Source organism: Hyperoodon ampullatus (genome assembly GCF_949752795.1).
Source record: "Hyperoodon ampullatus genome assembly, chromosome: 15".
In the NCBI taxonomy this organism is placed as follows: Eukaryota; Metazoa; Chordata; class Mammalia; order Artiodactyla; family Ziphiidae; genus Hyperoodon; species Hyperoodon ampullatus.
Window position 1 is genome coordinate 62,853,087 of NC_136928.1, and position 16,845 is coordinate 62,869,931.

A 16,845-nucleotide genomic window follows, 5' to 3' on the forward strand; every position below is an offset into this window, starting at 1 on the left:
CTGTGCCTACTTTCTGGAGGGTTTTTTTTTTATCATAAATGGGTGTTGAATTTTGTCAAAAGCTTTTTCTGCATCTATTGAGATGATCATATGGTTTTTATTCTTCAGTTTGTTAATATGGTGTATCACATTGATTGATTTGCGTATACTGAAGAATCCTTGCATTCCTGGGATAAACCCCACTTGATCATGGTGTATGATCCTTTTAATGTGCTGTTGGATTCTGTTTGCTAGTATTTTGTTGAGGATTTTTGCATCTATGTTCATCAGTGATATTGGCCTGTAGTTTTCTTTCTTTGTGACATCTTTGTCTGGTTTTGGTATCAGGGTGATGGTGGCCTCATAGAATGAGTTTGGGAGTGTTCCTCCCTCTGCTATATTTTGGAAGAGTTTGAGAAGGATAGGTGTTAGCTCTTCTCTAAATGTTTGATAGAATTCACCTGTGAAGCCATCTGGTCCTGGGCTTTTGTTTGTTGGAAGATTTTTAATCACAGTCTCAATTTCAGTGCTTTTGACTGGTCCGTTTGTATTTTCTATTTCTTACTGGTTCAGTCTCTGAAGGTTGTGCTTTTCTAAGAATTTGTCCATTTTTTCCAGGTTGGCCATTTTATTGGCATAGAGTTGCTTGTAGTAATCTCTCATGATCCTTTGTATTTCTGCAGTGTCAGTTGTTACATCTCCGTCTTCATTTCTAATTCTCCCTTTTCTTCGTGAGATTCTGGCTAATGGTTTAACAATTTTGTTTATCTTCTCAAAGAACCAACCAGCTTTTAGTTTTATTGATCTTTGCTACTGTTTCCTTCGTTTCTTTTTCATTTATTTCTGATCTGATCTTTATAATTTCTTTCCTTCTGCTAACTTTGGGGTTTTTTTAAATTCTTCTTTCTCTAATTGCTCTAGGTGTAAGCTTAGGTTGTTTATTTGAGATGTTTCTGGAGGTAGGCTTGCATTGCTACAAACTTCCCTCTTACAACTGCTTTTGCTGCATCCCATAGGTTTTTGGGTCATTGTGCTTTCATTGTCATTTGTTTCTAGGTATTTTTTTGATTTCCCCTTTGATTTCTTCAGTTATCTCTTGGTTATTAAGTAATGTATTGTTTAGCCTCCATGTTCTTGTATTTTTTACAGACTTTTTTGTGTAATTGATATGTAGTCTCATAGCATTGTGGTCAGAAAAGATACCTGATACAATTTCAATTTTCTTAAATTTACCAGGGCTTGATTTGTGACCAAAGATATGATTTATCCTGGAGAATGCTCGATGAGCACTTGAGAAGAAAGTGTATTCTCTTGTTTTTGGATGGAATGTGCTACAAATATCAATTAAGTCCATCTGGTTTAATGTATCATTTAAAGCTTGTGTTTCCTTATTTATTTTCATTTTGGATGATCTGTCCATTGGTGAAAGTGGGCTGTTAAAGTCCCCTACTATGATTGTGTTACTGTCGATTCCCCTTTTATGGCTGTTAGCATTTGCCTTACGTATTGAGGTGTTCCTCTGCTGGGTGCATAAATATTTACAATTGTTATATCTTCTTCTTGGATTGATCCCTTGATCATTATGTAGTGTCCTTCTTTGTGTCTTGTATACAAAGTAGTCTTTGTTTTAAAGTCTATTTTGTGTGATATGAGAATTGCTACTCCAGCTTTCTTTTGATTTCCTTTGCATGGAATATCTCTTTCCATCCCCTCACTTTCATTCTGTATGTGTCCGTAGGTCTGAAGTGGGTCTTTTGTAGAGAGCACATATACAGCTCTTGTTTTTGTATCCATTCAGCCGGTCTATGTTTTTTGGTTAGAGCATTTAATCCATTTACACTTAAGGTAATTATCAATATGTATGTTCCTATTAATCATTTTCTTAATTGTTTTGGGTTTGTTATTGCAGGTCTTTTCCTTCTCTTGTGATTCCTGCCTAAAGAAGTTCCTTTCGTATTTGCTGTAAAGCTGGTTTGGTGGTGCTGAATTCTCTTAGCTTTTGCTTGTCTGTAAAGGTTTTAATTTATCTGTCGAATTTCATTGAGAGCCTTGCTGGGTAGAGTAATCTTGGTTGTAGGTTTTTCCCTTTCATCACTTTAAATATATCCTGCCACTGCCTTCTGGCTTGCAGAGTTTCTGCTGAAAGATCAGCTGTTAACCTTATGGGGATTCCCTTGTATGTTATTTGTTGGTTTTCCCTTGCTGCTTTTAATATTTTTTGTTTGTATTTAATTTTTGATAGTTTGATTAATATGTGCCTTGGCGTGTTTCTCCTTGGATTTATCCTGTATGGGACTCTGCGCTTCCTGGACTTGATCAACTATTTCCTTTCCCGTATTAGGGAAGTTTTCAACTATAATCTCTTCAAATATTTTCTCAGTCCCTTTCTTTTTCTCTTCTTCTTCTGGGACCCCTATAATTTGAATGTTGGTGCATTAAATGTCATCTCAGATGTCTCTGACACTGTCCTCAATTGTTTTCATTCTTTCTTCTTTATTCTGCTCTGTGGTAGTTATTTCCACTATTTATCTTCCAGGGCATTTATCCATTCTTCTGCCTCTGTCATTCTGCTACTGATTCCTTCTAGAGAATTTTTAATTTCATTTATTGTGTTGTTCATCATTGTTTGTTTGTGCTTTAGTTCTTCTTGGTCCTTGTTAAATGTTTCTTGTATTTTCTTCATTCTATTTCCAAGATTTTGAATCATCTTTACTATCATTACTCTGAATTCTTTTTCAGGTAGACTGCCTATTTCCTCTTCATTTGTTTGGTCTGGTGGGTTTTTAACTTGCTCCTTCATCTGCTGTGTGTTTCTCTGTCTTCTCATTTTGCTTAACTTACTGTGTTGGGGGTCTCCTTTTTGCAGGTTACAGGTTCGTAGTTCCCGTTGTTTTTGTTGTCTGCCTTCAGTGGCTAAGGTTGGTTCAGTGGATTGTGTAGGCTTCGTGGTGGAGGGGACTGGTGCCTGTGTTCTGGTGGATGAGGCTGGATCTTGTCTTTCTGGTGGGCAGGACTGTGTCAGGTGGTTTGTTTTGGGGTATCTGTGACCTTATTATGATTTTAGGCAGCCTCTCTGCTAATGGGTGGGGCTGTGTTCCTGTCTTGCTAGTTGTTTGGCATAGGGTGTTCAGCACTCTAGGTTGCTGGTCGTTGAGTTGAGTTGGGTCTTAGCATTGAGATGGAGATCTCTGGGAGAGCTTTTGCCGTTTGATATTACGTTGGGCCGGGAGGTCTCTGGTGGACCAATGTTCTGAACTCGGCTCTCCCACCTCAGAGGCACAGGCCTGACACCCAGCTGGAGCACCATGACCCTGTCAGCCACACGGCTGCTAGTGTTGGAGGGTCTCCTGCAGAGGTGGTGGGTGGCTGTGGTTTACTTGCGGGGACAAGAACACTGACAGCAGAAGTACTGGGAAGCACTCCTTGGAGTGAGCCTCCCGGAGTCCGCCATTAACCCCACCAAAAAGCTGGTCTGCATTCTTCAATGTAACTGCCTGCTACTGTGTAAGTTAAAGTCCAGACTCTGTCATTAACTAGCCAGGCAAACTGGGGCAAGTCACCTGACCTCATCATACCTGCATTTCTTCAACTTATCATGTGACAAGATTAAGCTTTTCCCTAAGAGTTCCTTCTAGCTTATTTTTCTTTCTGCTTTACCACTTTATTGTTTTACCACTTTGTACAGCTGAGCAAGGGAACAGATTTCCACAGAAACTAAAAGAGAATTTTTTTAAAACATTGTTTTATGTATACATGTATTTTTAAAGTCATTTTCCTCTTATTCTTTAGGGATGCAATAACTTCAACAATTAGTAATATCAAACTCTGAATCAGAGGAATTGGCAAAAGTTCAGATTATGAAGTAAATGGCTCAACAAGTAACAGAATATTAGACAAATTTTGTCTAATTGATCTTATTCCATGATCTGACTAATTTCCAAATTTTCTGGGTTGGGGAGTGAAAAGATTTTCTCTAATTTTTCCCGCAGAGGCAGGAATAACAACTCCCTCATTCTGTTGTATAGGTAGAAAGGTATACCACTCTCTTCATCACGTAGCATTTGCATGGCAAGATGAAGAGACCCCAGATATAGTAAGGCCAAGACAGGGGCAAAGGGCCAAAGCATGGTGATTTGGCTCTTTCTTCAAATCCATTTTCCCCAAGCAAAGCACATCTTATTTATTTGATATCTAAAAGCATCATCTGCACAATTCAGAGAATCATGCAGGTTTCAAACTGGAAAGCTAGGAAAGATACAGAACCTAAGGAATAACTTTGTACTATATTTCCAGCAGCATCAATAGAGTGCTCTAAGCTTAGTGAGGTGTCTATCAGAAATATTTTTAAACACAGAAATTAATAAAATATTCTTCAGTAGTTTAAAAAAAGCCACTTTGGAATAGAGACTATTCATTCCAGTTCATCAGTGAATATTTTTGCATTAGGATTAATTTTGTTTCCTCATACAATCTATGTCTGTGAAACTGCATACCTTTTTCACTAACTCTTGTATTATCTCTTTACCACTCACCACAAACCTATGCTATGAGTACAATTATTATTACCCCCTTATATAGATAATGAAAATGAAATTAAAACTCTTGTAACTTCCTGAGTGGTAGGGTTAGAAGAGTGTCTTTTGTTATCCATAGTAAGTCCCTTTCACCACACCTGAGCTTATGGCAATGAGGTGACTCTGGGAGGATGGGGGCCGGTTGTCAGAGGAACCAACCATGTGACTGGGGGGTTGGAACTTCCAGCCCCACCCCAAGGTCCAGGGAGGGAAAAAGGGCTGGGGGTTGAGGTAATCACCAGTGGCCACTGATTTAATCAATCATGCCCACATAATAGATACTCCATAAAAACCCCCAAAACAAATGGGCTCAGAGAGCACCCATGTTGGAAAACGCACCAACGTTCTGGGAGAGGGAGTGCACCCCAAACTCCACAAAGACAGAGAAGCTCCTTTGCTCAGGATCCTTGCCCTATATACCTCTTCATCTGGCCGTTCATTTGAATCCTTTATAACATCCTTTATAATAAACCAGTAATAGTAATTAAGTGTTTCCTTGAGTTCTGTGAGCCAGTTCTAGCAAATTATCAAACCTGAGGTGAGGAGGAGGTCGTGAGGACCCCTGATTTATAGCCAGTCAGTCAGAAGTAGAAGACTTGAGATTGGAATCTGATGTGGGAGGCTGCCTTTTGGAACTTAGCCCTTAACATATGGGGTCTGCACTAATTCCAGGGAGGGTCAGAATTGAATTAAATTGTAGGACACCCAGTTGATGTCCACAGGGAAATGATGAAATGCTTGGTGTGAAAGACCCACATACTTGGCGTCAGAAATCTTGAGTAGCGGAACAGCTTTCCTTTAGAAAGGTTAAATACTACAGTCACAGAGCTAAGTGACAGAGTTGGGCTTTGGAGCCAAGCAAACTCTAAAACAACACTCTTCAATAATAAAACGTGTTAGAGGAAAATGATTTTATACTCACAACAAACATGTACGGTTATTGATAATAATAAAGAGCTGGAAGAATAACAAAAATTGCCACATTAATTCTTACCTGTGTCTGCCTCATTGCCCGTTCCACTCGGCGTGTGCTTCCTCTCTCAAGTTTTGTCCGGAGGATCAAAGCTGATGTCTGAATGGCCCAGAACTTGGGTTGCGAAAGCAAACACTGAGGGGAAGAAAGAAAGAAAGAAAAAAAAAAAAAAAAAAAAAGACCACAGAAGGAATGGATAAGCTGGATAATTCCACTCTGAATATAACAAAATGAATATATCAGGTACTGCTGAGTGCAGATTTGAAAATCACCTCATTGAAAAATAATAAAAGACAACATGCGCTTTATATTTTTTATGAAGAATATTTTTTATGAAGAATGTGTTCATCTGAGCAGAGTCATTACTTAACCTAGTTGACCTGTTCTACTGAATAAATTCCTTAAGGAATGAATCAGAATATTTCCATATAATCAAAAAGGTAAGCAGAATGTATACCATAAATTAATAAATCTTTTTATCTCATGAGTTATTAAAAAATGTGAGAAAATAGGGCTTCCCTGGTGGCGCAGTGGTTGAGCGTCCGCCCGCTGATGCAGGGGACATGGGTTCGTGCCCCGGTCTGGGAGGATCCCACATGCCGCAGAGCGGCTGGTCCCGTGGGCCATGGCCGCTGAGCCTGCGCGTCCGGAGCCTGTGCTCCACAACGGGAGAGGCCACAACAGTGAGAGGCCCACGTACCACAAAAAAAAAAAAAAAAAAAAAAAGTGAGAAAATAAACTACATAAAATAAATGCCACCTTTCTCAAATTTGAAATGAATTTTTAAAAATCATCCAAACTCACAAACAAAAACAAATAATTAGAAATCTGGTACCTTTCATTAAATATCCTAATCCACTGATGCAAATGCAAATCAAACTTTAAGAAAACCACTCTAAAATTTTTGAGAATGCATTCTAGTCTTGGTTAGGGTAGGGAGTCTCTAATTTTAGTTAAAATGCTATCCTAGAGAGGGCATCTTAAGAAAGACTGGCTCATAAGAAAACTCTGAATATGCACATACTGAATCCTAGCCCCAGAGAAAGCTGTGACCAACCATGAGTTCACAGAGTGCAGTAGAAACCACTGAATATGACCACAAATGTAGTGGGGAAAAAGTGAAAGTTTTGGGTGCGTGAAAAGAAGGGCAAAATGTATTATGAGACAATAGGGACTGATTGGTATAATGAACACAACTTAAGCTCTTTGCTGATGACATGGAAACCAATGCTGCCCGAGTGACCATTCACAACAATAACTTTCAGTGAAGATTGCTTCGAAGAAAGGCAAAAGGTTTATTCGTCTGAAAGCTGACTACATCCTTGATTATCTGCTTATTTCTAAAAGTCAGGTATAAAAAACATCCTAGTTAATTAGCGTCCAATTAATCATTCAAAACCTAGCTGCGCACTAGAAGGAGAAGCTCTTGGTATTTTAAAAGTAAGTCGGATCTCTGAGAGCAGGATCTGGGCATCGGTATTTTTTAAAACACTCCCCAGGTAATTCTAAGGCATAGCCAAAGTTAAGAACTAGTAGGCTAAGCTAATACACATATTTGTTTTTGGTCATATTCCCTTGTAACTCCAAATTCTCATTAAAAGTTAGCAAGAAGTCCTTCAATGGAGTGTATATAAACTATATCACCGTCCCTGCAACGTCTTACTGTACCATGCCCAGCTCACTTCCATCATTTCTATTACTTGCCTGGCCCCTATAGGTATGTGAATTGTCAACTCCAAATCTTTGCCAACTTTCTTACAATAAAAAGGAGACTGAAGCACCAACAGGTTAGATCACTTGCTCAGTGTCACACCTTCATTAGAAGCAAAAGCTGATTCTAATACTTGGTCTCGATCCCCAAAACAACATCTTTTATTTTGGAAATTGCACTGGGATGCATGAGCTTCAACCATTTTCATTTTGTAACTGAAACATAGTTAACATACAATATTATGTCAGTTTCAAGAGTACTACAGGGCTTCCCTGGTGGTGCAGTGGTTAAGAATCTGCCTGCCAGGAGCCGGAGGAAGATGGCGGAAGAGTAAGACGCGGAGATCACCTTCCGCCCCATAGATACATCAGAAATTCATCTACACGTGGAACAACTCCAACAGAACACCTACTGAACGCTGACAGAAGACCTCAGACCCCCCAAAAGGCAAGAAACTCCCCACATACCTGGGTAGGTCAAAAGAAAAAAAGAATAAACAGAGACAATAGGATATGGACGGGACCTGCACCAGTGGGAGGGAGCCGTGAAGGAGGGAAGGTTTCTACACACTACAAGCCCCTTCGAGGGCGGAGACTGCAGGTGGCGGAGGGGGAAAGCTTCGGAGTAGCGGAGGAGAGCACAGCAACAGGGGTGCGGAGGGCAAAGCGGAGAGATTTTGGCACAGAGGATCGGTGCCCTCAGGCACACACCAGCCCGAGAGGCTTGTCTGCTCGGCCGCCAGGGCGGGCGGGGCTGGGAGCTGAGGCTCGGGTATAGGCTTTCAGTCGGAGCGCAGGGAGAGGACTGGGGCTGGCGGCAGGAAGAGAGCCTGAAGGGGTTAGTGCTAGCCCGGAGGGAGTCCGGGGAAAGGGTCTGGAGCTACCGGAGAGGCAAGAGACTTTTTTCCCTTTTGTTACCTGGTGCGCGAGGAGAGGGCATTCCCCTCCCTCCCCTATGCCTGAGTGAGCCAGAGCCCCCGAATCAGCGGCTCCTTTAAACCCGTCCTGTCTGAGCGAAGAACGGACGCCCTCCGGCGACCTACGCGCAGAGGCGGGGCCAGGTCCAAGGCTGAGACCCGGGAGCTGTGAGAGCAGAGACAGGGAAATCTCTCTGTGCAGCCTCCGAGGCAGCGGATTAAAGCTCCACGGTCCATTTGATGTGCCCTGCGTCTGTGGAGTGCATGAATGGACAGCGAATCATCCCAAATTGAGGAAGTGGACCTTGAGGACAAGATTTAAGACTTTCCCCCCTTTTTTTTCCCTCTTTTTACAACGAATTATCTCAAATTAAGGAGGTGGACTTAGCAAGATTTCAGACTTTTCGCCCTTTTCCTCTTTTTACAACGAATTATCCCAAATCGAGGAGGTGGACTTGGAGAGCAAGATTTTTGATTTTTCCCCCTGCTCTCTTTTTGTGAATGTGTATGTGTAATCTTCTGTGTAAGATTCTCTCTGTATAGCTTTGCTTCCACCATATGTCCCAGGGTTCTTTCGGTCCGTGTTTTTTTTCAATAATTACTTTTTAATTTTAATAACGCTACTATATTTCATACTTTATTCTATTTTACTTTACCTGCTCTTTCTTTTTTTCCTCCCTTCCCTTCCTCCCTCCCTCCCTCCGCTCCTCCTTTCCTTCTTTCTTTTTCTTTCCTCCATCCCTCCCTCCCTCCCACCCTTCTTCTTTCCACTTTCTTTTTCTTTCCTTCCTCCCTCCCTCCCTCCCTCCTGTCTTTCTTTCTTTCTTTCCTTCCTCCCTCCCTCCCTCTCTTCTTCCATTCACTCTTCCTTTTGCTTTCATTCCTCCCTCCCTCCCTCCTTTCTTTCCTTTCTTTCCATCCTTCCTCCCTCCCTCCTTTCTTTCTTTCTTCCTTCCTTCCTTACTTCCCTTCTTCCTTTCTTTCAATCTCTCTTTCTTTCTTCTACTAATTATTTCTTTCTACTTTTTCTCACTGTTATTCTGAGCCGGGTGGATGAAAGGCTCTTGGTGCTGCAGCCAGGAGTTAGTGCTGTGCCTCTGAAGTGGGAGAGCCAACTTCAGGACACGGGTCCACAAGAGACCTCCCAGCTCCACATAATATCAAGCAGCGAAAATCTCCCAGGGATCTCCATCTCAACACCAGCACCCAGCTTCAGTCAACGACCAGCAAGCTACAGTGCTGGTCACCCTATGCCAAGCAACTAGCAAGGCAGGAACACAACCCCACCCATTAGCAGAGAGGATACCTAAAAACATAATAAGGCCACAGGCACCCCAAAACACACCACCAGACGTGGACCTGTCCACCAGAAAGACAAGATCGAGCTTCAACCACCAGAACACAGGCATTAGTCCCCCCCACCAGGAAGCCTACACAACCTACTGAAACAACCTTAGCCACAGGGGACAGACACCAAAAACAACGGGAACTACGAATCTGCAGCCTGCAAAAAGGAGACCCCAAACACAGTAACATAAGCAAAATGAGAAAGCAGAAAAACACACAGCAGGTGAAGGAGCAAGATAAAAACGTACCAGACCTAACAAATGAAGAGGTAATAGGCAGTCTACCTGAAAAAGAATTCAGAATAATGATAGTAAAGCTGATCCAAGATTCTATTTCCCAGATCCAAAATCTTGGAAATAGAATAGACAATATGCAAGAAACAGTTAACAAGGACCTAGAAGAACTAAAGATGAATCAAGCATCGATTAAAAACACAATAAATGAAATGAAAAATACTCTAGATGGGATCAATAGCAGAATAACTGAGGCAGAAGAATGGATAAGTGAGGTGGAAGATAAAATAGTGGAAATAACTGATGCAGAGAAAAATAAAGAAAAAAGAATGAAAAGAACAGAGGACAGTCTCAGAGACCTCTGGGACAACATTAAACGCACCAACATTCGAATTATAGGGGTTCCAGAAGAAGAAGAGAAAAAGAAAGGGACTGAGAAAATATTTGAAGAGATTATAGTTGAAAACTTCCCTAATATGGGAAAGGAAATAGTTAATCAAGTCCAGGAGGCACAGAGAGTCCCATACAGAATAAATCCAAGAAGAAATACGCCAAGACACATATTAATCAAACTGTCAAAAATTAAACACAAAGAAATCATATTAAAAGCAGCAAGGGAAAAACAACAAATAACACACAAGGGAATCCCCATCAGGTTAACAGCTGATCTCTCAGCAGAAACTCTACAAGCCAGAAGGGAGTGGCAGGACATAATGAAAGTGATGAAGGAGAGAAACCTGCAACCAAGATTACTCTACCCAGCAAGGATCTCATTCAGATTTGATGGAGAAATTAAAACCTTTACAGACAAGCAAAAGCTGAGAGAGTTCAGCACCACCAAACCAGCTTTACAACAAATGCTAAAGGAACTTCTCTAGGCAAGAAACACAACAGAAGGACTATACCTACAATAACGAACCCAAAGCCATTAAGGAAATGGGAATAGGAACATACATATCAATAATTACCTTAAATGTAAATGGACTAAATGCTCCCACCAAAAGACACAGACTGGCTGAATGGATACAAAAACAAGACCCATATATATGCTGTCTACAAGAGACCCACTTCAGACCTAGAGACACATACAGATTGAAAGTAAGGGGATGGAAAAAGATATTCCATGCAAATGGAAATCAAAAGAAAGCTGGAGTAGCAATTCTTATATCAGACAAAATAGACTTTAAAATAAAGACTATTAGAAGAGACAAAGAAGGACACTACATAACGATAAAGGGATCGATCCAAGAAGAAGATATAACAATTGTAAATATTTATGCACCCAACATAGGAGCACCTCAATACATAAGGCAAATACTAACAGCCATAAAAGGGGAAATCGACAGTAACACAATCATAGTAGGGGACTTTAACACCCCACTTTCACCAATGGACAGATCATCCAAAATGAAAATAAATAAGGAAACACAAGCTTTAAATGATACATTAAACAAGATGGACTTAATTGATATTTATAGGACATTCCACCCAAAAACAACAGAATACACATTTTTCTCAAGTGCTCATGGAACATTCTCCAGGATAGATCATATCTTGGGTCACAAATCAAGCCTTGGTAAATTTAAGAAAATTGAAATTGTATCAAGTATCTTTTCCGACCACAATGCTATGAGACTAGACATCAATTACAGGAAAAGATCTGTAAAAAATACAAACACATGGAGGCTAAACAATACACTACTCAATAATGAAGTGATCACTGAAGAAATCAAAGAGGAAATTAAGAAATACTTAGAAACAAATGACAATGGAGACACGACGACCCAAAACCTATGGGACGCAGCAAAAGCAGTTCTAAGGGGGAAGTTTATAGCAATACAATCCCACCTTAAGAAACAGGAAACATTTCGAGTAAACAACCTGACCCTGCACCTAAAGCAATTAGAGAAAGAAGAACAAAAAACCCCCAAAGTTAGCAGAAGGAAAGAAATCATAAAGTTGAGATCAGAAATAAATGAAAAAGAAATGAAGGAAACGATAGCAAAGATCAACCAAACTAAAAGCTGGTTCTTTGAGAAGATAAACAAAATTGACAAACCATTAGCCAGACTCATCAAGAAAAGAAGGGAGAAGACTCAAATCAGTAGAATTAGAAATGAAAAAGGAGAAGTAACAACTGACACTGCAGAAATACAAAAGATCATGAGAGATTACTATAAGCAACTCTATGCCAATAAAATGGACAACCTGGAAGAAATGGACAAATTCTTAGAAATGCACAACCTACCAAGACTGACTCAGGAAGAAATAGAAAATATGAATAGACCAATCACAAGCACTGAAATTGAAACTGTGATTAAAAATCTTCCATCAAACAAAAGCCCAGGACCAGATGGCTTCACAGGCGAATTCTATCAAACATTTAGAGAAGAGCTAACACCCATCCTTCTCAAACTCTTCCAAACAATTTCAGAGGAAGGAACACTCCCAAACTCATTCTATGAGGCCACCATCACCTTGATACCAAAACCAGGCAAGGATGTCACAAAGAAAGAAAACTACAGGCCAATATCACTGATGAACATAGATGCAAAAATCCTCAACAAAATACTAGCAAACAGAATCCAACAGCACATTAAAAGGATCATACACCATGATCAAGTGGGGTTTATTCCAGGAATGCAAGGATTCTTCAATATACGCAAATCAATCAATGTGATACACCATATTAACAAGTTGAAGGAGAAAAACCATATGATCATCTCAATAGATGCAGAGAAAGCTTTCGACAAAATTCAACACCCATTTATGATAAAAACCCTGCAGAAAGTAGGCATAGAGGGAACTTTCCTCAACATAATAAAGGCCATATATGACAAACCCACAGCCAACATTGTCCTCAATGGTGAAAAACTGAAACCATTTCCACTAAGATCAGGAACAAGACAAGGCTGCCCACTCTCACCACTCTTATTCAACCTAGTTTTGGAAGTTTTAGCCACAGCAATCAGAGAAGAAAAGGAAATAAAAGGAATCCAAATTGGAAAAGAAGAAGTAAAGCTGTCACTGTTTGCAGATGACATGATACTATACATAGAGAATCCTAAAGATGCTACCGAAAAACTACTAGAGCTAATCAATGAATTTGGTAAAGTAGCAGGATACAAAATTAATGCACAGAAATCTCTGGCATTCCTGTACACTAATGATGAAAAATCTGAAAATGAAATCAAGAAAACACTCCCATTTACCATTGCAACAAAAAGAATAAAATATCTAGGAATAAACCTACCTAAGGAGACAAAAGACCTGTATGCAGAAAATTATAAGACACTGATGAAAGAAATTAAAGATGATACAAATAGATGGAGAGATATACCATGCTCCTGGATTGGAAGAATCAATATTGTGAAAATGACTCTACTACCCAAAGCAATCTACAGATTCAATGCAATCCCTATCAAACTACCACTGGCATTTTTCACAGAAGTAGAACAAAAAATTTCAAAATTTGTTTGGAAAAACAAAAGACCCCGAATAGCCAAAGCAATCTTGAGAACGAAAAACGGAGCTGGAGGAATCAGGCTGCCTGACTTCAGACTATACTACAAAGCTACAGTAATTAAGACAGTGTGGTACTGGCATAAAAACAGAAAGATAGATCAGTGGATCAGGATAGAAAGCCCAGAGATAAACCCACGCACATATGGCCAACTTATCTTTGATAAAGGAGGCAGGAATGTACAGTGGAGAAAGGACAGCCTCTTCAATAAGTGGTGCTGGGAAAACTGGACAGGGACATGTAAAAGTATGAGATTAGATCATTCCCTAACACCATACACAAAAATAAGCTCAAAATGGATTAAAGACCTAAATGTAAGGCCAGAAACTATCAAACTCTTAGAGGAAAACATAGGTAGAACACTCTATGACATAAATCACAGCAAGATCCTTTTGGACCCACCTCCTAGAGAAATGGAAATAAAAACAAAGATAAACAAATGGGACCTAATGAAACTTCAAAGCTTTTGCACAGCAAAGGAAACCATAAACAAGACCAAAAGACAACCCTCAGAATGGGAGAAAATATTTGCAAATGAAGCAACTGACAAAGGATTAATCTCCAAAATTTATAAACAGCTCATGCAGCTCAATAGCAAAAAAACAAACAACCCAATCCAAAAATGGGCAGAAGACTTAAATAGGCATTTCTCCAAAGAAGATATACAGACTGCCAACAAACACATGAAAGAATGCTCAACATCATTAATCATTAGAGAAATGCAAATCAAAACTACAATGAGATATCATCTCACACCAGTCAGAATGGCCATCATCAAGAAATCTAGAAACAATAAATGCTGGAGAGGGTGTGGAGAAAAGGAACACTCTTGCACTGCTGGTGGGAGTGTGAATTGGTACAGCCACTATGGAGAACAGTATGGAGGTTCCTTAAAAAACTAAAAATAGAACTACCATATGACCCAGCAATCCCACTACTAGGCATATACCCTGAGAAAACCATAATTCAAAAAGAGACATGTACCAAAATGTTCATTGCAGCTCTATTCACAATAGCCCGGAGCTGGAAACAACCTAAGTGTCCATCATCGGATGAATGGATAAAGAAGATGTGGCACATATATACAATGGAATATTACTCAGCCATAAAAAGAAACGAAACTGAGCTATTTGTAATGAGGTGGATAGACCTAGAGTCTGTCATACAGAGTGAAGTAAGTCAGAAAGAGAAAGACAAATACCGTATGCTAACACATATATATGGAATTAAAAAAAAAAAAATGTCATGAAGAACCTAGGGGTAAAACAGGAATAAAGACACAGACCTACTTGAGAATGGACTTGAGGATATGGGGAAGGGGAAGGGTAAGCTGTGACAAAGGGAAAGAGAGGCATGGACATATATACACTACCAAACGTAAGGTAGATAGATAGTGGGAAGGAGCCGCAGAGCACAGGGAGATCAGCTCGGTGCTTTGTGACCGCCTGGAGGGGTGGGATGGGGAGGGTGGGAGGGAGGGAGATGCATGAGGGAGGGGATGTGGGAACAGATGTATATGTATGACTGATTCACTTTGTTATAAAGCAGAAACTAATAAAAAAAAAATAAAAAATAAAATAAAAAAAAGAATCTGCCTGCCAATGCAGGGGACACGGGTTTGAGCCCTGGTCTGGGAAGATCCCACATGCCGCAGAGCAACTAAGCCCATGCGCCACAACTGCAGAGCCTGCGCTCTAGAGCCCATGAGCCACAACTACTGAGCCTGCGCTCTAGAGCCCGCAAGCCATAACTACTGAGTCCGGGCGCCTGGAGCCTGTGCTCTGCAACAAGAGAAGCCACTGCAATGAGAAGCTCACACACTGCAAGGAAGAGTAGCCCCTGCTCCCCACATCTAGAGAAAGCCCATGCATAGTAATGAAGACCCAACGCAGCCAAAAACTAAAAATGATTTTTTAAAAAGTACTACATAATGATTTGATATTTGCATACATTATAAAGTGATCACCACAATAAGTCCAGTAACCATCTTTTCCCATACAAAGTTATTACAATATTATTGACCATATTCCTCATGTTGTATATTATCAATATATCCCCATGACTTATTTTATTCTATAACTGGATGTTTGTAACTCTTAATCCCCTTTACCTATTTCGCCCACCCCACCTCACTTTCTGGCAACCACCTGTTTCTACTCTGAATCTGTGAGTCTGTTTTCATCTTGTTTTGTTTATTTGCTTGTTTTGGTATTTAGATTCACCATATAAGTCAGATCATGCAATCTTTCTCTGTCTGACTTATTTCACTTAGCATAATACCCTCTAGATCCATTCATGTCGCAAATGGCAAGATTTCACTTTGTTACGGCCACAGAACATATTTACATTGTTTTCTTAACACTTTCTCCAAGGAAGTGGATGACAGTACCCAGGAAACACTGGTAGAGTAATGTAAGAAGAGGACTCAGTAAAGAACTTTAGGAAACGGCTCTATTAAAGGGAAGTAGAAGAAGAGGAGTAAACAAAGAATATGTAAATAAGGGAGAAGGAGAATCAGAAGAATCAATTCTTACTGAAATGTGTTCATTCATTAATTCACTTGAGCGCCTACTCTGTACAAGGCAGTGTGCACAAGGCCCCAGGGACAAAGTAGCGAGCAAGACAGACAAGGTCCCTGCCCTCAGAGAACTTACATTCTAATGCAATGACTATTAAGTAACCTAATTCTTCTATAACTAAGTTTGCAAATTAAAATACTTTTATCTCCTTGGAATACAGTTATATGGCACTATAAATATATACATGATGAAACAGAAGACATGAAATAAGTAAATCTGCACACTGATTCTACTACCTACAGTGGGTCGCCTGTTTCCTCTTCATTTTATTAAAGGGACTGTCTCGGTACCTCATGACAGGATGGAAGAGCACTGAGGAAATGGCTCTGTACAACAGTGGGGATAATCTCCAAGTCAGCCAGAGCTTGATCAGAATCCCAGCTCCACCAAGTGAGGTGATTAGCTGGGTGACCTTGGGAAGCCATCTGACCTCTTAGGATCTCATTTTCCTCCTCTCTAAAACAGAAGTAGTAACTCCCATCTCTCACAAACTTGTGAGGATTAAAGAAACATGAATAAGTTAACACTTAACTAGCCTCTGAGAGTACCTGCTAAAAAGCACATGTGGTCCCCTCCGGGATTTCTCCTCCTGTAATGCTTTCTCTCACCCTCAGCAGGAATGCACCATCCAGAGTGGGCACAGGTGATGGCCCTAACCATCAGCTACCCCCAAAATATGGCACCTGGGCATGCTGAGCATTTTAAGCTGAAGGAGTCTGAGAAAACAGCTGAAGCAGGAAGATCACTCTGACCTTCCCACTGCCCTTTTCTCCTGAAACAGGTCATAAAACTCTCACATGAGAGGTGCGTTCCCTATACCCAGAGGAAAGGTGCATCCTTATCTCTGAAGACAAAGGGACCCTGAGAAGAATCCCAACAAGTAGGCCTTACTAAATTTCTCCCAGTTTACTACCCTTACCTTTGAACTATCATACTCCTCCACGACTGCCCACACTTCATCAAACCTAGCACTAAAATACTCAGGTTGAACTGTTTCATCAGGTCTTCAT

General features: G+C 40.4%; 1 protein-coding gene across 1 annotated transcript in view; it reads right to left on the reverse strand.

Annotated features, from left to right (window-relative positions):
• Positions 1-16,845, reverse strand: part of TTC27 (tetratricopeptide repeat domain 27) — a gene marked incomplete at its 5' end in the record, with an annotated part of 189,201 nt that overhangs the window by 96,378 nt on the left and 75,978 nt on the right. Inside the window, one exon of the mRNA XM_079721409.1 lies at positions 5,548-5,661. Coding sequence (XP_079577535.1) covers positions 5,548-5,661 — 114 coding nt within the window. The remainder of the gene's footprint in view (positions 1-5,547; positions 5,662-16,845) is intronic.